At 46.5% G+C, this 17956-nt stretch overlaps 1 protein-coding gene across 1 annotated transcript in view; it reads right to left on the minus strand.

Annotated features, from left to right (window-relative positions):
* Positions 1 to 14738, minus strand: part of NEURL1 (neuralized E3 ubiquitin protein ligase 1) — a 162978-nt gene extending 148240 nt beyond the window's left edge. The window contains exon 1 of the mRNA XM_054832549.1: positions 14445 to 14738. Within this exon, the coding sequence (XP_054688524.1) occupies positions 14445 to 14529 (85 nt within the window). The 5' untranslated portion in view covers positions 14530 to 14738. The remainder of the gene's footprint in view (positions 1 to 14444) is intronic.
* Positions 14739 to 17956: the final 3218 nt, after the last annotated feature.

The following is a 17956-nucleotide window of genomic DNA, read 5'->3' on the forward strand; positions in this document are numbered from 1 at the left end:
TAGGAAAAATTGCAGTCAGTCTTTTGCCATGTATCTAAATTGCAAGGTGCTGCAGACTGCTGAAATAAAAAAGGGACCCTTGGACTGGCCAGTCTGCAGTCATTGGACTTGTGTGGGGACCTGAAGGTGGTGTTTGGCTGCAAGGGTCTGGCTTAGCTTTCATTCAGAGGATTTCCAAAAAAAAAAGCAAAAGTCCATCAATTGTCTGCCTCTCTTGACGCAGGGTCAAGCTCATGATAAAATAAAACCATCTGCTCTTTCAGACTTTGATCCCAAATCAGAATAAACCTATTTTGATGCTCTTACAGTCTTGGCTCCTTCTGCTTTCATGTGCTCCAGTGGACATTATCAGGCATTCAGATTCCTTGGATGAGATCCTCAGGCATTGATCAGTGGGATTAAAATAAAGATCAGTTGAAAACAAAAGCATTGCTGGTTCTTTTGTACGCGTTCTGATTTTTGCGCCATTAGGTCATACGCCTTTTATACCTTGCAGCTTTTCTCTGTAACAGAGAAGTATATAAAATTGAGGGTGGTTTAAACAAAAGCTAGGATTCTCATGTAATCCCTTCAGTCCAACAGCTGAGGCTTTAGGAAAAAAAAAAAAAAGAATCAGTTATCACGAGAGCTAGAAAAGCTGCCTCAATTCATGACTTTTTTCTATATGACAATTCCAACAGCAGAAACAACTGCACTAAGTAACCTCATTTCTCACCTTCATCCCTACTGTGTTGCTGATCTCTAGGAAAGGGTCTTCAGAATTCAACAGAGAAACCCAGACCTGGTTCTGGAGAGGTAATCCGCAGGCAGCGATACCGGGGCAGGGGAAGCTCAGCAGAAGGCCAGCAGATCCTGTACTTGATCCCAGCCCAGAAGCAGATCCTTCACCACCACCTCAACCTCCACATCCTCTCCAGGGCGAAGACAGCAGGGTCACACTCATGCTGACCTCTGGGGTCTCCTTCCCTTTCCCTTTCCTAACCTGTAGATTCAAGACTCACCGAGACATGAGTATGCCATTGGCGTAGAGAGCAGAAGCGTTAACATCTGCAATTTGCAGCCCCTGGAGAGGTGGGAGGACACTTAGTGTATGTCTCTGACAAGTGCCATCAGTGGGCAGGGACAACACCCTCCCTTTATTTAAAACCTTAATTAAACCAAGTCAGAAAACCCCATCACTAATGGTGCTGTTTTCCAAAGCACAACATATAAAATGTTAACAAGCGCTACGATCCTCAAAACAGCTTTCCTCTCTCCGTTTGCCATCCTGCTAATCGTGATGTCTGGGGCTATAAAAAGGCACAGCACAAGAGCATGTCTCTCGTTCTGATCTGCTTCCGTGTTTATAACCATCGCTTATCTAATGACACTTAGGAAGTGTTACCAAGGAGACTATTTGCATCCTGCACGATGTTGCTAAAGCAACACTGCTAAATTGGATGCAGCTCTCTTAGCCTTCACCTACTGTATTTGCATTGCTATTAAAATGAAATAGTCACAGACTCAAACTGTATTTGGGTCATTCGCTCATCCAAACACCTGAAAATAGTCCAATGGTAGCAGCAACGGAGTTCCCCCTTAAATCTAGCACATCTAGGTCTCCATCTCTTACACGTATTTCTAGCTTGCCTTTCAATGTGACCTGCAGACAAAGCAAGCCATCTTTTCTTTCATACTATAACTTTCCTCCACAGGACTTGTTTTCCCTGTATGTTGGGCTTTTATTTGAATACTTCAGGATATTTTAACTGTCATAAATAATTAGAGCATCTTAGTATTTGGTGGAGCACAGCAGAAGGCAATTTGTAAGTAGCATTAATTTTTGAGGCACAAGATGGCTCAGAGGCACTGGAAATGTGACAACTTGCCTGAAGTTTATGGGTCAGCTGTTCATCCTCACCCTGAGTTTTGGTTCAGCTGTAAAGAGTCACCATTCAAGGGCTTCAAGATGGCCCATGGAAAGACTAAAAGGCTAAATAATGACTAATGGGGTAAAATACTCATTAAGGAGGTGATAAGATAATAAAATCAAAAGAATTTAAAACTATTAAGAACTATAAACAAAAATAAAGGCCAGGGGCTATTTTGGGTGAATCATAGAATGGTTTGGGTTGGAAGGGACCTTAAAGATCATCTAGTTCCAACCCCCCTGCTGCAGAATATATTAAACAAAGAAGCACGAAAGGCTACTGGTAGGATGGAGAGTGAGCAAAAGGAACCAAGAGGTGTGTTTGCAATGGTTTCCAAGGCAAGTAACAGCTCCTCTAGAGTATGCGCGTTTGTCAATATGCTAAAAAATATACTTAAAATAACCCCCCATGTTAATGTAGAAATATAGACAACTGTCAGGAACTTTACAGCAACTATTATAATTGCATAACAATATATTATATGCAGTTGTATATATACAATAAACATAATTTAATTGTATTCTTCATGATATCAGGCAATGTCACAAGCAAAGACACTGGGCTCTCTGAACTAAACTCAAGCATTCTGGTGCAAATCTAGAGCAATGTATTATCCCCACAGCTTTCTATTCTGACGGTCTCAGCTGTACACTTTGGACAACCACACATAATAATAAAATACCATCCTACCAATACCTAGCTGGAACTCTCCATCACTATTTAATATGTTTATTCCAAAAATAACTCCTGCTTTTAACACTTTCCAATTTAACAGATAAACTCAGGCAAGGACATAAATACTTGGCATCTGTCACTGAACTCAATCAGCTCTCTGAATCAGAGCAAAAGCGCCCTGTTCCAGCTCTGCTTCAGTGCATAATACGGTTTGGGTGCCTCTTATTAATAATTCCTTGCTTTAGCCCAGGAGCGCTACTAAAAAGCACACCTGGGAGCATTTTACTATATATAAAACCTCTGTTCCAACAGCAAATTTGATCTGCCTGCAGAATCTAATCATGAGAAGGCAACGCTGCTTCCTGCTGAACAGGCTACAGCATGAGAAAGCCCATGTCCAGAAAGCATTTCACCTGCCAGCGCTTGGAATTGCTTATTCCTGGGAATTTAAGCTGAAATACCAGAATCTGGGCTGGTAAAGAATTTTCTAGTAGTATTGGGCCCCAGTTCAGCCAGGCTCTGTCAGGGATGTCCTTTGGCTCTTCTGCTTTTAACAATATTTAAGGATGCTTTTCAGATGGCTGCAAGAGAGAGAAGTACCCAGCTGAGACAGTGGTAGCTGACCACCATCGCCTCCTCTCAGAAGGATGCTGCTGATGCTTTGCCGAACGCGGAGGGGGTGACATGGGTAGATGGAGGTGAACGCCTGCTCAGCTATGTCGATGAACTGGGAATACAAGGGAAAGCGCTCAAGTCCCAGTATTTCCCTAGGAGGCAAAACTGGATCCCAAGCCTGGATCACATGAACTCTATGGGAATTGATGGATGTGAGACTACTGTGTTCAACAGATGAACTGAGTCTTCCTCCTGCTGAATCGTTGTGAAAAATGTAAATAAATCATTTTACCTCCCTAGACATCAGCCTATTTTACGATGAGGGAACGTGTCAAATTCTCTTTCCTGCCTCCTCGCAACAGCTGCAGTGAGGCTCAATTCCTCATGTTTTGTCATTGTTTTAGCTCCTCCATGAGAAGGTGTGATAGAGGCACACAAGAAGATTTCTGTAGCTGGCCATGGCTGGAGAGCATCTGTGTGCCCACCACCACCACGCTCCACTGAGCTGCCTGGACATGTGCCCACATGATGCCAGTGGAGACCCTCCTCCAAGCCACGTGGTGGGGAAGCCACCGCACAGTGGGCAAGCAGTGCTGGGGTTTGAACAAATACTCAAAGTCTTCCTAACTCCCCCTATATAGAAAAAAGAGGATGGCTCAAGTCTCGTGGGGTTTCAGATCTACAACAGCTGTACTCCCTCATGCCTCCTCCCATGGCCACCACAAGAAAACTTCATGAGGGTTCAGAAGGCAATCTGCAGTCCTCTGTGGGAAAGGGTTATTCACATCCACGCACAAAGGCTGCAGAAGGTTGTTTTTAGCTGCTCTTGCTCAAGGGGAGCTTTCCCAGCCCTCCTCGTTGACTTCAGGTGCCCTATGTGAAATGGGCCGGGGAGGGCTCCAAGGAAGGGTCAGAAACGAGGATTTGCATCGCCGGTGAGGCAGAGAGAGGGGAGGAGAGGAGGTATCATCCTCACCATCAGCCAACTCCTTCTTCTCCCATGGGAAATAAGATCAAAAGGAAAAAGAGGTTTACTCTGTGCTAGCTATGTCTCTGTGAAATTTCATAGGAACTTTCTGTTGGTTTTGGATCGGATCCTAGAGCCGTGTGGACAGAGCCCATGCTGCATGATGTATCATCTGGGTTATTCATTAGCAAAAGGGTTGCCTCTGCAATCAAACATGTAGAGCACCTTATTAAAACATGCCCCGCTCTGTATCTGACCCAGTGGAGTTGGCATCAAGAAGTTCTCACCACACCCTGAGAAATGCCGCTGGACTGCAAATTATCATTACTTCCCTCATCTCAGTTCCTACATGGCCTTATCTAAACCATGTCATAAATCTTCTGGCTTTTATCTGAACTCTCCTTCTCCTAGTGACATTCTGTACTTCTGAATAATGTTGTCTCCTTATGAATTACAAGGGGCAGAGCAATAATGCTCCAGCAGAAGCAAGGGAAGCAATGGGAAAATAGCTAAAAGCTACACTGAACTGTTTTCCTACTTGTAATCTGCTGTCATATTCCGAGTTGGAAGATTAGATAACAAGACTATTTATAGCGGCATTTCTGGGTGTGTATCACAAAACCTTTATTGTAAGACCACGGCAAGTATGAAATTTTAATTTTGCCTGCCACTTCCTTGTCACAGCTTCATTTGCAGCAAAGCATTTTTTCTTTCACAGTGGGGCTATTAATAATGGATGTAGCATTAACATTTCCAAATTGGGAGTTTACCCTCAGTCTCTATTCCCACCCATCGCTCCATAATTTTTCCTCTTGGGCTTTGTGTTGGACTGACAACCCGAGACTGACAATATCTGCTCAGCCACCAAACACACAGAGCGTGGGCGAGAGCAACCAGAGCTCGCTCCGTTCACTGCTACAGGTCCCACCTGCAGGACTGAAACCTGGTTGAAACTTCAAGCTGCTTTTTAGCCTATCTATCTGCTAAGTCCTCCAGTGCATGCCAAGAGGGTCTGAGAACAACTGTCCAAAGGAAGTGCACTGAGCACCAGATAACCTCCACAGCCCGTGAGCCATCCAGCAGACGGTGAGAACTTTCTGCCACGGCTAATGCAGGGCAGATTTCAAGTGGAGGAGCAAAGTTCCCGGCTGTCAGTACTTATCGCTTGGCATCTCAACTCTAAACCTTTCAAAACAAAAGGTATTCATGGATTTAAGTAGGGAGAACTTTTTGCACCTTTATTTTATTTTATTTGATGCCTGTTAAGGGATATAACTGTTGAAGGATTGTATTGTTAAAACAGGTGTACTAAATGATATAGAGATGGGAATGGGAATGTAGAAATCCAGTACTAACATCAGAGGTTACACAGGTCCCTTATAATGTGTTCACTGTGTTTTTTAATAAAAAAGTAAATTATTTCAGCTACTTCTCCTTTTTCTGTATTTGCTGAAATGCTGCAGCATAATCAATTAATGAGGCACATTTTCTATCACATCTATTCAAGTGACTCACTCACGTAATACACAGATTCTATTTGCAACATTTACAGTTATTTGTATCCTGTCTTCTACAGTGACTCAATATTTCTATGGGAAACCATCTCTTCCCTTCCTACCCAGTAAATACTTTTAAGTACAAAAAACTGGCATTCATCATGGACAAAAATGATTCTACAAGATGGATGGATGGATGGATAGATAGGTATTTAAAAGCACAATGGCACCAGTTGCTCAAATCAAAGAAATCCTGAGTAATACCAATAGAATTAAATGCTATATTAAACAGGTATCACTTAAGGAGGAGATTTGAACTAACCTTCTGATGGAGAGTTGGAATCTGGATGGTAGGTAAGCTCTGGATCCACGGCTGCTTTGGCTGACCTGGCAAAAGGCTGTGCAGAAGCCAGTTAAGACTCTAACACTAATCTTTACATTAGATGGTGTTGATGAGCAGCAGAGCACAAAGCACAGTCACATCTCCATCCAAGTAGCAGTTAAAGGGAAATCAAGCAGAGCTTATGCTTAACAGAGGATAAAAGATGATCAGTGGGGTTTTTAAATCATATGTTGACATATGGGAAGTGAATGTAAATTGATTGATTATGGTTCTTCTGACTGGGTCAGGGTTAGAGCTACAGCTTTCAAGTAGGGTGAAGCCAGAAGGATGTCCTGACAGAGGCAGCTCACAAAGACTTTCATGCTCCCATTCAGCTCCCCAAATAAGAAACCAATACCCCAAAAGTGCCCCTCACTAATTCCACTGGTACAAAGGATTTCCAGCTTTGCTCACCATCCCATGGTCCCTTGTCTCTGCAGAAGCCAGGCTCCTTTGCTACCCCACTGGCTTGTTACTGACACTGGCACTGGCTAGTGACAGAGCTGCCCAGCCATTGCTTTGCTGAAAGGACTGTAATGCAATTGGAAAATAACTTGGGACCTACCAATCTTCTCAAGTCCTGATGTTAGACATAGGGTGTATTCTGGCCATATCATAAAAATTATGAGAGCAACAGCCAATAAGGAATCCCAGCATATGCCCCTGCACGTGTGTGTAAGCCTATACATGCAGGAACATCTGGAAGTGTCAGTGTTACCAGCATGAAACCCAAATACTGAATATGAAGGAACAAAGAGAGGAAGGAGACTCTGCAAGCGATGCCAGTACTTTAGAATTTATTTTGTCTAAAATCTTATTACTGGTTTTCAAAAAAATGTTTACATTTACTGCATTAAGTGGGTTTTTTAAAATACCTGCATGGTATTTTATCTCTGAGGCTGACTGAGAACTATTAACATTTACTTTTCAGAGTTTTGCATAAAATAGCCCTGAGGCTTAACCTGACAGTTTTCTGACAGCTGAGAATCCTTCCCCACGCTTCAGCAAAGAGTTGAACCAAGGTGGACTAATGGAGAATCGTATAAACATAACACCACCATGGCATCCTCTGGCCTATAATTTTAAAACACAATCCTATTTCAATCCTGTAACTGGAAGGCCAAATAACCAGTAGGATAAACATGAACTAGATTCTTACATACAGCATATTTTTATCAGCTCGAGATCCCCAAGAACGAATGGAGATGAAAATCCACCCCACCTCAATTTTAACCACATAGTTGCATCAACCCAGACTTTAGTATGGGGAAGTATCCAAGTTCCTGCCCCCCTCCCCAGCTACACAGGCAGCAATACCCTAGTTAGCTAGGTTAAAAGGTAGCTCAGGCTCACGTATACGTGGCACAGTCACAGCAGAAACTTTAACCATTGCCAGACCCTAAGCTACAGTTAAAATTCAGCTCTTGTCCCCAATACTTCGGGATTTGTCGATTTGTGGCACAGATCTGAGCACCTGCACAGTGCTGTGATTAAAGTAAGAAACTACTTTGGGATTTGGCAGTTCGCAGCGCAGCGCTGAGCACCTGCACAGTGCTGTGATTAAGGTTAATCTTAGATCAACCATTTCTGGGTAGAGACAATACGGAAACACAGGCATTGCAGACCACACTCCTCAGAACAGTTTAGAATTGGATTGCTCAGATGTTCTAAAATTTCAAGGCAGACCAAGTCAGAGCACACGTGGATCCCCAGTTTGAAATAAGTAGCCATCATGAAGGTATGCACCGTAAGTAAAACAACATGTACTTATGTACTTGCCACGGGCAACGATTTCAGCGATGCAGAAGTAGCTGATTCCTGCAATTATCCTAGCAGCAGTAGGTAAGAACAGCTGCCAAATCTGAAATCTTCCAAGCCTCTGTATCAGGAACCTTCCCAGATACAGGGATATCCACAAAAGCTGCTGTTTCAATAGTCTAAGAAACAAAATTAAGTGGGGGCTACTGAGGCCCCCATCACTCAGGAGGTCAATGTAAGCAAAGAGAACCTGCTTTCTCTTACTCCAGAAGAGCCCACAAATGCAAAAACACCTTTATTTATCAAAGGTGCAGCAGACACAGCCTCATCCAAGAAAGATGCGATGGGAGTTTGCACAGGGACCTCATCACAATCCCTGCTGCTCCCAAATAAAGCCTAGATGTTCTGTGTGTGACTTCGATGCTGCCGTGGCAATGAACCACTCTGTAAACACCCAGGCAGGGACATTCATGAAGAAGAGCATGGATCCAGCTAGAGTCCAGTCAACATCAGAGCAGGCTCTGTCCTTCTGTCCATCACTGCAATGTCTGAACAACCCAGCTCCACCTGTCACTGGTGTGGAGAAGTTTTAAGTTCTCATTTCAGCGTTACCCACTGAACATGTGTAACCTTAGGACAACCCCCTTGGGAAGTCCATATGAGCAGAGTGAGTGTGTGGTCATACAAAGCATATAACTTCAAAGGATTTCTCCTTCATGACCTCCTCCAATCTCCCATAAAACTGGACCCATTTTAGCATCCATAACATCCACTATTAATGAGCTTTACAGAACTACTAGCCACTGCAGATGGCTACAACCTCCTTTTGTTCAAAAGGAGCTGGAATCTATCAACTTCATTTGATGTCCTCCTAATTCTTGTATGGGAAGATACAGTGAAGAGTGGAGCTCTGCCCCTTCTCTACATGCCAGTCATTTCCCACCCCAGTTGTCCTTTTTTGCAGAGGCAGGAGTCCTAGTTTATTCAATCATTCCTTATATGAAATTAATCCAGACTTTTGACTGTCCCTGTTGCTCTCCTCTGAACCTTTTCCAGTTCTCCTGTATCTTTTTTAAGATGATAGAAGGGGAAGAACCAGAACTACACACAATATTCAGATTTATACAACAATCTAATCATGGCCTCTATTATCTTCTGTTTGGCTTCCCTTATGACTTCTAGTATTTCATTTGCTTTTTTTTTTTCTTCCCCCACTGCTACTGAGCCTTGGACTAACATTTTCAGCTCAGTCACCCCATTGATGTTTTGATTCCTACTGGTTTTCAAAACTATCCTTTCTTGCCCTTGAGAAATACAGAGCATCACCTGTTGGCAAAGCACCACACGATTTCCTGGGAAATTTCTGACAAGCTGCAGCATTACCCGCTCCACCAAGAGGCTTCAGTACCTTATGAAAAGGATGATGGGAAGGGAAAAGTAAGATCGATAAATTGTTGTGTTCGGAGCACTGGGCAATTTTAGGCAGTTTAAATGCAATAAATCAAAGTTCAGTAGCTTGGGAAAAAATCTAGTGCTATGGAGAAGGTCATATAAACCTGAGAACCTCAGGCAAGAAAAACTTTATCTCTACAACCCAGACACACTGAGAGGTCAGAGGGAAACAAGCACGATCCAGGACAGAATGAAAGCAGAAGGGCAGGAAGCAGGAGGCATCCTTCAAAGCCTTCATCCTTCAAAGATGAAACTTCTGACTCTCTGAGGCTGGAAGAAAATGAAATAGGACTTCAAAGAAGAACCAATTATGACAGCAATGGGAGCTGAGGTTATCTCACAGCATCACTATTGACATCCTCCCTGGTGCACTGCTTGCACCCCAACTTCTAATCCCCATGATCATCAGCTGCTGATGTCCTTTTGCTCCCCACTTAGTTTTATCTAGCAAGTGCACAAAATGGAGCTGGCAGCAGGATAGTCCTTCCTATCAACAACGTACAATTATTGAAATGCCTACACCAGCCAGATTACTATCTTCTGCATGTATTTCAGAAGCTCACAAAATACCAGTGAAAGGAGAAAAAAAGTCCGATGTATTTATGGGTCAGTGGGATATAAAGTTTGGAACAGTAACTGCAAAAATGCAAGCAAAGACTGTATAATTATGACTGGTATGCCCCACGCACCAGGAAAAGCAGCAAATCCTCTGCCTCCTTGGTAAAGTGCTGCACAACAGGCTGTGTTTCTGGGGGGCTTGCAGCCAGAAAGGCAGAGTCACACCCTTCAGCAAACCACTGCTGACTCTGCCTTCAGGTTTCCTAGGAAAAGAAAGGACTAAGAACTGTCCTGCAAAGGCACCAGCTTGTTTCATGTGATACTCTGGAGATATAAACCCCAAATCATCCCACAGAGATCACCCAGACACGTGAGCAAGAGCTATCTGTATGAATGAGCAGTAAGTACAGGGGACTATGGAAGCACCCAGCACAACATGACTCAGATCTCGACGGGAGCCTCCAGATGCCACTGTAAAACAAATAATACAGAATAACCCATGAGTAATCAGCCACTGCTGAAAAGAGGATCTCTGACTAGTTCAGGCTGTCTCTGTAATATAGCGCATGCATTCTTTTGCATAAATATCATAGGTGCATTAACCCGTGAGAAAACCAAGAGGAAGAAATCCTGCTCACTGTCACTCACTGTGGAAATCTACCTTCCAAGGCAAGATGGGGCTCAGGAAAGAGCAGCAGACCTGAGTAGGAGGCTGGAGGAAAGGATTTAAGAGAGGAGACAGTAATACTTCTTAGCTTTTACAATGTAATATTGATCTGCTATCCACAGAAATGGCTAAGCCTTCTTGAAGCTGAGAACACAGAGACAAGCGAGGATAAAGAGCCACTTGCCCATGGAGCACAAGAGATGGCATTCAGGTCCTGTGCCTCACCTTTGGCCCAAGGGCTAGCAAAAACTGCATTTCTAGCATTCTGGACCAGCAAATCTGGGAACTACACAACTCCCCTAACAGGGTACACAGCCCACACAGCACGGTAGGAAGAGTTAAACACATCCAGCAAGGCTGAGCAGTAGCTAGGGAAGGAACGCAACAGCCACAGAGATATGGAAGATGTAACAGTAGGCAAGGAGGGTAACTTAGAGAGGAGATTGAATAGACTGTCTTGGAAGAACCCTGGGGAAGGGAGATGGGTTGAACTGGGGATGTATGTCTTGAGAAATAATAGAAGTCGTCTTGGTTAGAATAGTTCAAGCCAGACTGCCCTGGCACTAGTAAATAAACGGTACACAGAGCCACTGATGCAAAGGCTGATCTTTTTCATCTCAGAATCCAGGAGATTAGATATGGCTCAAGTTTTCCCACTCGATTCCACTCCAAACAACCATACGCACCTTGTCTGATAGTTATTGCAAACCATTTTTCAGAGAGGGTGGACAGCAAAAATTTCCTGGAGTTTATCTGGCTGCATCGTTAAGGAGATTGTTACCAGATAATCATAATCTTTTGCTCAACATTAGGAAAGTACACAATGGATCACCTTCCGTCACCCCTGAGAAACAGCCATGTCTGGGTTATGGGAAGGGAAATACTCACAGAAATGCTGAAAATAATCTCACCTCAACCTCCCCATCATGATATCACCAAGTGACAAACTCCTTCCAACCACTGGCCATGACTTCAAGATTAACAGCCACAACAGGACTGTAGCATCTATCAGCTGCAGTCCTGGAGGACTTCTGCTTCCACTGACTTTACTTTTCACTGTCTCCAAACGAGCCAAGGCCTGCAAGCACAACTGTGACACCAAAATCCAGATTAACAATCCAGGCATGACATACTGCTTTGGAATAACTAATTCCAGAGTGCTCGTGTCCAGCAGTTTCTAGTGAACAGCAATGTGAAGTCCTTTCATAAAGGGCTGGACATATCAGATTTTAAACTGCTGTCCTACTCTGAAAGCAACTCTAAAATCATCAGCCTGAGGTTCCAGCTTTACTGTTGCAGGCACCTTCAGTAAAACCTGCCTGTTTCAGCTACCTGGTTTTAAAACTGCAGCTGAAGTCTGAGAATCAGGTTGGGTGCTTTCCTTCTTATGCACGACCATCAAAAGCAAAGCAAGTATTCTGCCAGCCATGCCAGTCTTCAGTGATGCTTCTGTCCTATGCCTTCAATACCACCAAAAGCATCACAGAAGATTTAGTAAATTTAGTAAAATTTAGTACATTTTCAGACAATTTACTTAACTAAAGGTGATCATTTTTAGCAGGACTAACAGAAGGATATAAAAATTTTCAGTACATGTGGGCAACAGCTCTATTATATATGAAAGTCTTATTTCGTACATAGCAGAGATGAACTCGTAAGGTTCAGGGACTGACTTCAGAGCCCCCAGACCACCTTGGGAAATTTAATGCAATCATAGCTTCTTCTTTAGCAAGAATGAGCCTAAATCACCCCTGGCACCAGGTTAGGAAGAGGTTGACACAGAAGGGAAGTACTAGATGGTGGCCAAATTACCAAAGTTCAGTATCCCTAACACTGAGCCAGACACTGAGGGAAGAACAACTGGGGACCTTCAATTAAAACACACTTTACAAAATGTTAAATGGCAGATATGTAACAAAACTGTGTGACATTCATACTTTCACTGCTATGCCTCCAGACCATTTTACAGGAACCTGTCAGATGCAATCAGACTTGTTTATTCTGCATTTAAATGTAGGACCTGAGGCAGTCCAGTTTCAAAAAAGACAGAAAAGGCACATATTGTCCCTGGCAGTTGCTTGGGTTTTACAACAAAGGCAATGCCTTCTTAACTCTTTAAATCAAAATTATTTCAGGGCTCTGCTACAGTACAGTCTTAAGAACATTTCTGCTTGCTGCCTCAGCACAGGTAGAAATTTAATTAAAATGGAAATTGAAGGAAGAAAGAAAATGCCATTAACACACACTGCACACACACTCCAAAATCAGGTGATTCATACGGAGCATCATCAAAATCTCACGTAAGCCACAGATAATGGATTAAGCGGCAGTGTCCTTTCTGGCTCCAGTTTATACATTCTTATCTGCTTAAGGTTGCTCCAGAAAGATTTCCAGCTGACAGCATGATTCTTAAGAGCCAAATCCTCCCTGGCAGTTTACAATTGCATACCAACTACTACAGCATCGCGTGTGCCTTCATGTTTGCATTGATAGAGGATGATGGTTCACCATTTAGGGTTCAGCATTCCCCTCCTTGCAAGTCTAATTTTAAGCACAGCCATTGTCTGGGCTGAATTTCTGACTGACTTTGTCCATGACAGAGCAGTAAGCATTCATAGTCTCCTTGCATGGCCATTAAAATGCCACGATAAAATCACCTTCGGTTCACGCAACTGTTCCGAATCACCCAAGTACAGAGGAAGGGAGCAGAGTGGTGTAACGAAAGGATAATGCAAGCATCAGAAAATCCTTCAGTATAGCCACCAGTTGTCCAGCTCATCATTAACCACTCCACTCCCCTTGATTGTGCCAAAGAAGTATCCAAAAGCTCAGTAAAAATGAGGGTGAACAGCAGCATCCCTGTTTTCCGTGCTGGTGGCTGCAAATTCTGCAACACACTGGGGAAGCTGCAACAAGTTTTGATCATCTGAAATGTCTGTGGGAGCAGCACCTTCCCTCATTGCCTGCTTACAGAGAGATGTCTGACATCCTCTACCTCCATCATTCAGTGTCTTTGGCTGTGAAAATGTGCTTAGTGAAGAGGTACCTGGATAGCACTGAACACATATGGTGTGTACTGCTGCCCAAGGAAATCCCTTTCAAGAATGACAGGTTATTTTCTGCTACCACCCTCCCAGCTTACAGCAAAAGGGAGCTAAAAAGGGCAGGGACAGAGGAGACCTTGGGCAGTCACTCCTGCTCGCCTTACAGAAGTCATCCCCATCCAATTTGCTCCCAACAGTGTCCCAGGATTTCAAAAAAGGGATTTCATCCTTATGAGGAACAGAATAACCATGTAAGCTGGACAAGGAGCCCCAAACACCCCCTGCCCTCCTCCAAACAGGACTGACAGTCCCATGCACACAGACACATTCCTGGAGCACCCAGAAAAGACACCAAAGCAAAGCTTTCATTCACTGAGAAACACCTGGGGACTCTGGTGGTCCAACTCCTCTGACATGTTGTCCCTTGCTTTCCTGGGGTGCCACTGCCCGGAGAGACCTGTGCACCGAACATAGGGCACTGCTGGGAAAGAAGCAGAAGGGCTGGGAGTAGGGCAGGGGGACCCACGCTGCCAGAGAGCATGGGGTGCCAGGCACAGAGCCATCCCACCCTGGGGTGCCCAGGGAGCCCAGACTGTCCCGAGGTACCTGGAGTGCTCAGGGAGCCTAGCCTGTCCCAAGGTGCCCGGGATGCCTGTCTGGCGTGGGGTCCTCAGGGTGCTATGAGCGCCTAGGGATCTCATGCCAATTTGGAGTCCCTGGGCTGCCCAGGGTTTGTGTCCTGCCTTGATGCCCATCCCACCTCGGGGTGCCCAGAGTACCCATCCTGCTCCAGGCTGCATGGCTGCTTCGGGTGCCCCGGGGTGCCGCGAGTCCCCGTCCTGCCGGGGATGCCCGGGGTGCTCGGGATGCCCGTCCTGCCGGGGGTGCCCGTCCTGCCGGGGCTGCCGGCCGAGCCGTACCTTTGAGGTGGTGGTGGCGGGCGCGGTGCAGGCGGCCCTGGCCGCCGCGGGGCAGCGCGGGGATGCTGGAGAAGCGGCTCCCCATGGCGGCATCCGAGCCGGGTCGGGCGGCACCGCACAAGGTCTCTCCCCGGGGGCTGTGGCGGTGGCAGCGGCGGGGGAGGGAAGGCAGCGCTCCGCCGGCGTCTCCCGCGCTCACTCCGACGCCGAAAGCCCCGCTCCTGCCCGCCGCCCGCCGGGCCCCATGCCCGCGGTGCCGTCGCCCTCCGCGGGGCCGCGCCGGCTCCGCTCGGCTCCGCCGCGGCTCGGTACGGCGGGGCGGGGCGGCGGCACCACGGCCCCCCCGCTGCGCCCCGTCGCCATGGAGACAGTTGTTCCGCCCGGGGGGGGGGGGGGCGCTGCTCACCGCCCAGATGTGCCACCGCTGGCGCGACAGGTGGGGGCACGCGGAACCCGACCCCGACCGACCCCCCCCCCCCAGCCCAGTCCCGGGCACAGGGACTGGGGCACCGCGGGGAGGGCGGCGGCACCGCCCCGTCCCGGCTCCCCGGGGTCCCGGCAGCAAACACGGCCAGGCTTCCCCCCAGGGCACCGTGCGGCTCAGGCTTCCCCTTAAATCACAAGGACGCCCAGGACGACACACCCCGAGGGGCAGCCGCGGGATCAGGGACATTATTCCCCTCCCCAGCCCACACGAAAAGCACCTGGTGGAATGGCGCACCTCCACCTCCCAGGGACGACGCTAGGCTGGACCTCCCTCACACCTGCTGGCGCTAAACCCGCTTCCCCAGGGCCAGCCCTGCACCCTCCAAGCAAGGAAATTTGCGGCTGACCCCAGAGTCCGGTCCCCTCAAAGAAGCTGCATCATGCATGAACGTCCACCCAAGCAGACGTGCTGTGCTGGGATGCAGCTGTCCTAAAGCAACTGGGATTCTCATGGATGCAAATATGTCAGAGCAGCACTCAGGGAAAGGCAAGGAAGATAGGCAAGCAGCTCCTTCTCCAGCCCTGGGGCAGGTGGACAAGAAGGCAGATAGAGGGGTGAGTAGGTCCCTTACAGGTCCCCAGCCTACCTAGCAAGATGGGTGGGTGCCTGCGCCCACTGCTTTACTTGTCCGGTGGCTCAAAGCAGTGAGGAGCTCCAGCCAAGCTCAGGGAAGTGGGGTCGGGTAGAAATGGGGTGAAGGGAAATACTTCACTGGCAGGTCCCCTATGAAAGGTCAGGAGCTCGTACTGAAGTGCTAGCATGGGGCACTGCCTGTAGGTGTGGCTTCTGAAAGCTGCTGCAATGCAAACACAGCCCACATGACCTGGGACTGCCCTGCATGGTTGGAGCCCTCTGTGCAGAGATGAACCTCTGCACAGCTGCATAGTCATGAGCACCTGTGCTGCAGACACTAACTCGCTCATACCTGCACAAGCCATGCCCACATGGCTCTCTCCCTTGCCGTGAGAGAGAAGGTCCTGTGTTAATACCACGCCTGTCCACCACCAGACGTGGGGCTCCTCTCCGCCTTGCCCACTCTGGAACCACCCAGGCCAGTGAGTTGCTCCACAAAAGCAGCCAGGACCATATGGGGTGGTGAGGTTCCCCTTGTCCTCACCCCAGCAGCATCTCCGATTACAGGGATTTCTGCTGTGATGAGCACAACCCAGGACCTGGAGGAGTTCAGTTGGTACCACATTAAGATAAATCCACAGCTGATGCTAGTCCATTGCATATTTACATTACCTTTTTCTTTAGAGAGGACCGTAGGTTCTGGAGACACGCACGTTTGCAAGCTTCATCCTAAGTTTAAGCAAACGCTGAAGACTGAGAGCAGCTTCAGTTCAGCTATGTCAGGATGCAAAATGTCTTTTTCCTTCCTTCTGTTGAACAAAAATTTAATGTTCAGCTTCCTTCCAAAAGGTGATTTGGTGCGTCCATCCATCCACCTCCACCCTCCCCTCTCCCTCCTCTTAGTAAACGTAAGAAAAGCACTTCCTGCTCAGGGACCACAGTGAACTTGTTCACCTTGAAAACAGTTACTGCCACGATTTCCCCACCCAGAGAGCCAGTAGACTTACTGTTCTCTGAAACCACTCAAGTACATAACTTTCAAAGGAGAAGGGGAAGCCTTCTGAGATTAAATAATACGACTTGATAAGAAACATGGAAAATCTCAACCAAAATCCGATGCTGAAATCAGGATGACGATTTCTTTTGGTGTGTGTGATGCAGGAGGCCAGGCTGAGGAATCATTACTGTCCTACCCAGCCTTAGATTGCAATTGGGTGAGATGCGCATCATATTTTTCAATCCTTTCTCATTCTCTCAGAAGCAGAAAAGGGATGACCATGCCAGTCAGAGTGCTGCCAAGGTAGTGCAGGGCTTGAACCCCTGCTCAAACACAAGCCTCTCAATCTTCCATGCTGCCAGTATATAGGTTCCTGCTCTGGCCCCATGATAAGTCCACCAGCTGCCTTCACAGGCAGGAAGCTCATGAGCAGAGGTGGGACAGAGATTAAGTGAGACTGAGTCACATCTTTATTTATATCCTTTGTGAACATTGTATTTCCAGCCAGCTCATTACAGTGAGCCCATGAAGAAACACGGGACTGGAATGACCCTTAGATGGGCAACTCCAGCTCCTCATGATACAATACCTTCCGTCCTGCTGAACCTAATTGTCTACAACCAACCAAAAAAAAAATCCCTGTTCTTTCTCAATTCCTTTTCTCTAATCTCTCTCTGTGCCTGTCCTTGAATTGTAAGAGGTCTTGAGTAAGGACTGTCACTTTTCTGGGAAGCTTCATGGTTTATGTGGCAGAAAGAGGTGCCAGCATAAGGCAAATTATAATGGAGAGAGGCATCTTTCCATTGTATAAAAGAGATCTTCAAAAAGGAAAAGTACCAGAGTTTTGGACTGGAGGCATAAGGGACATCCATATAATAGCGCAGGGAATATTTCTGTGCAGTCATCCATTAAATTACAGGCGCTCACGCATGCATCATGCACGCTGCTAACTATGCCTTGCGTGATAGCTCACCGCATGGTAGACCCCGCTCCCAGAAGGACCCCGTGCTTTCTGCTTCCACCAAATCCACTCTGAGTTTTAGACACCGGGCACCAATTTAATCTTGGCATCACAGTGTGAATATTAATCTATCAGCCACGTGAGGGTATAGCTTATGTGCTCAACCAGCTCCCTTTTCACCTTGGAGAACCGAGGTGAAGCATAGTTACATCAGTGAAAGGAGGAAGCCATATAGATCTGCCTTAGCAACATGTTCGGCTTCTGTGAGGGATGGGCTTTGCTTTGCCTGACACCACAGCCTGCAGTTAACACCGTGGGGAGGAATGCAAAACAGCACCAAGGTTTTGCTCTGATCATATCTTGGTTCACTTTATCAAAGAGTCTTTGAATTTGCTCCTGACACTGGTTGGAGAAGGAGTGAGAAGGAGGGGCTGCTTGCTGTCCTTGCCAACTTATGTCAGCTCTTCCCGCAGAAAATGTTGAGCAGGGTGAGA

This window comes from Grus americana, chromosome 7, assembly GCF_028858705.1.
Source record: "Grus americana isolate bGruAme1 chromosome 7, bGruAme1.mat, whole genome shotgun sequence".
NCBI lineage: Eukaryota > Metazoa > Chordata > Aves > Gruiformes > Gruidae > Grus > Grus americana.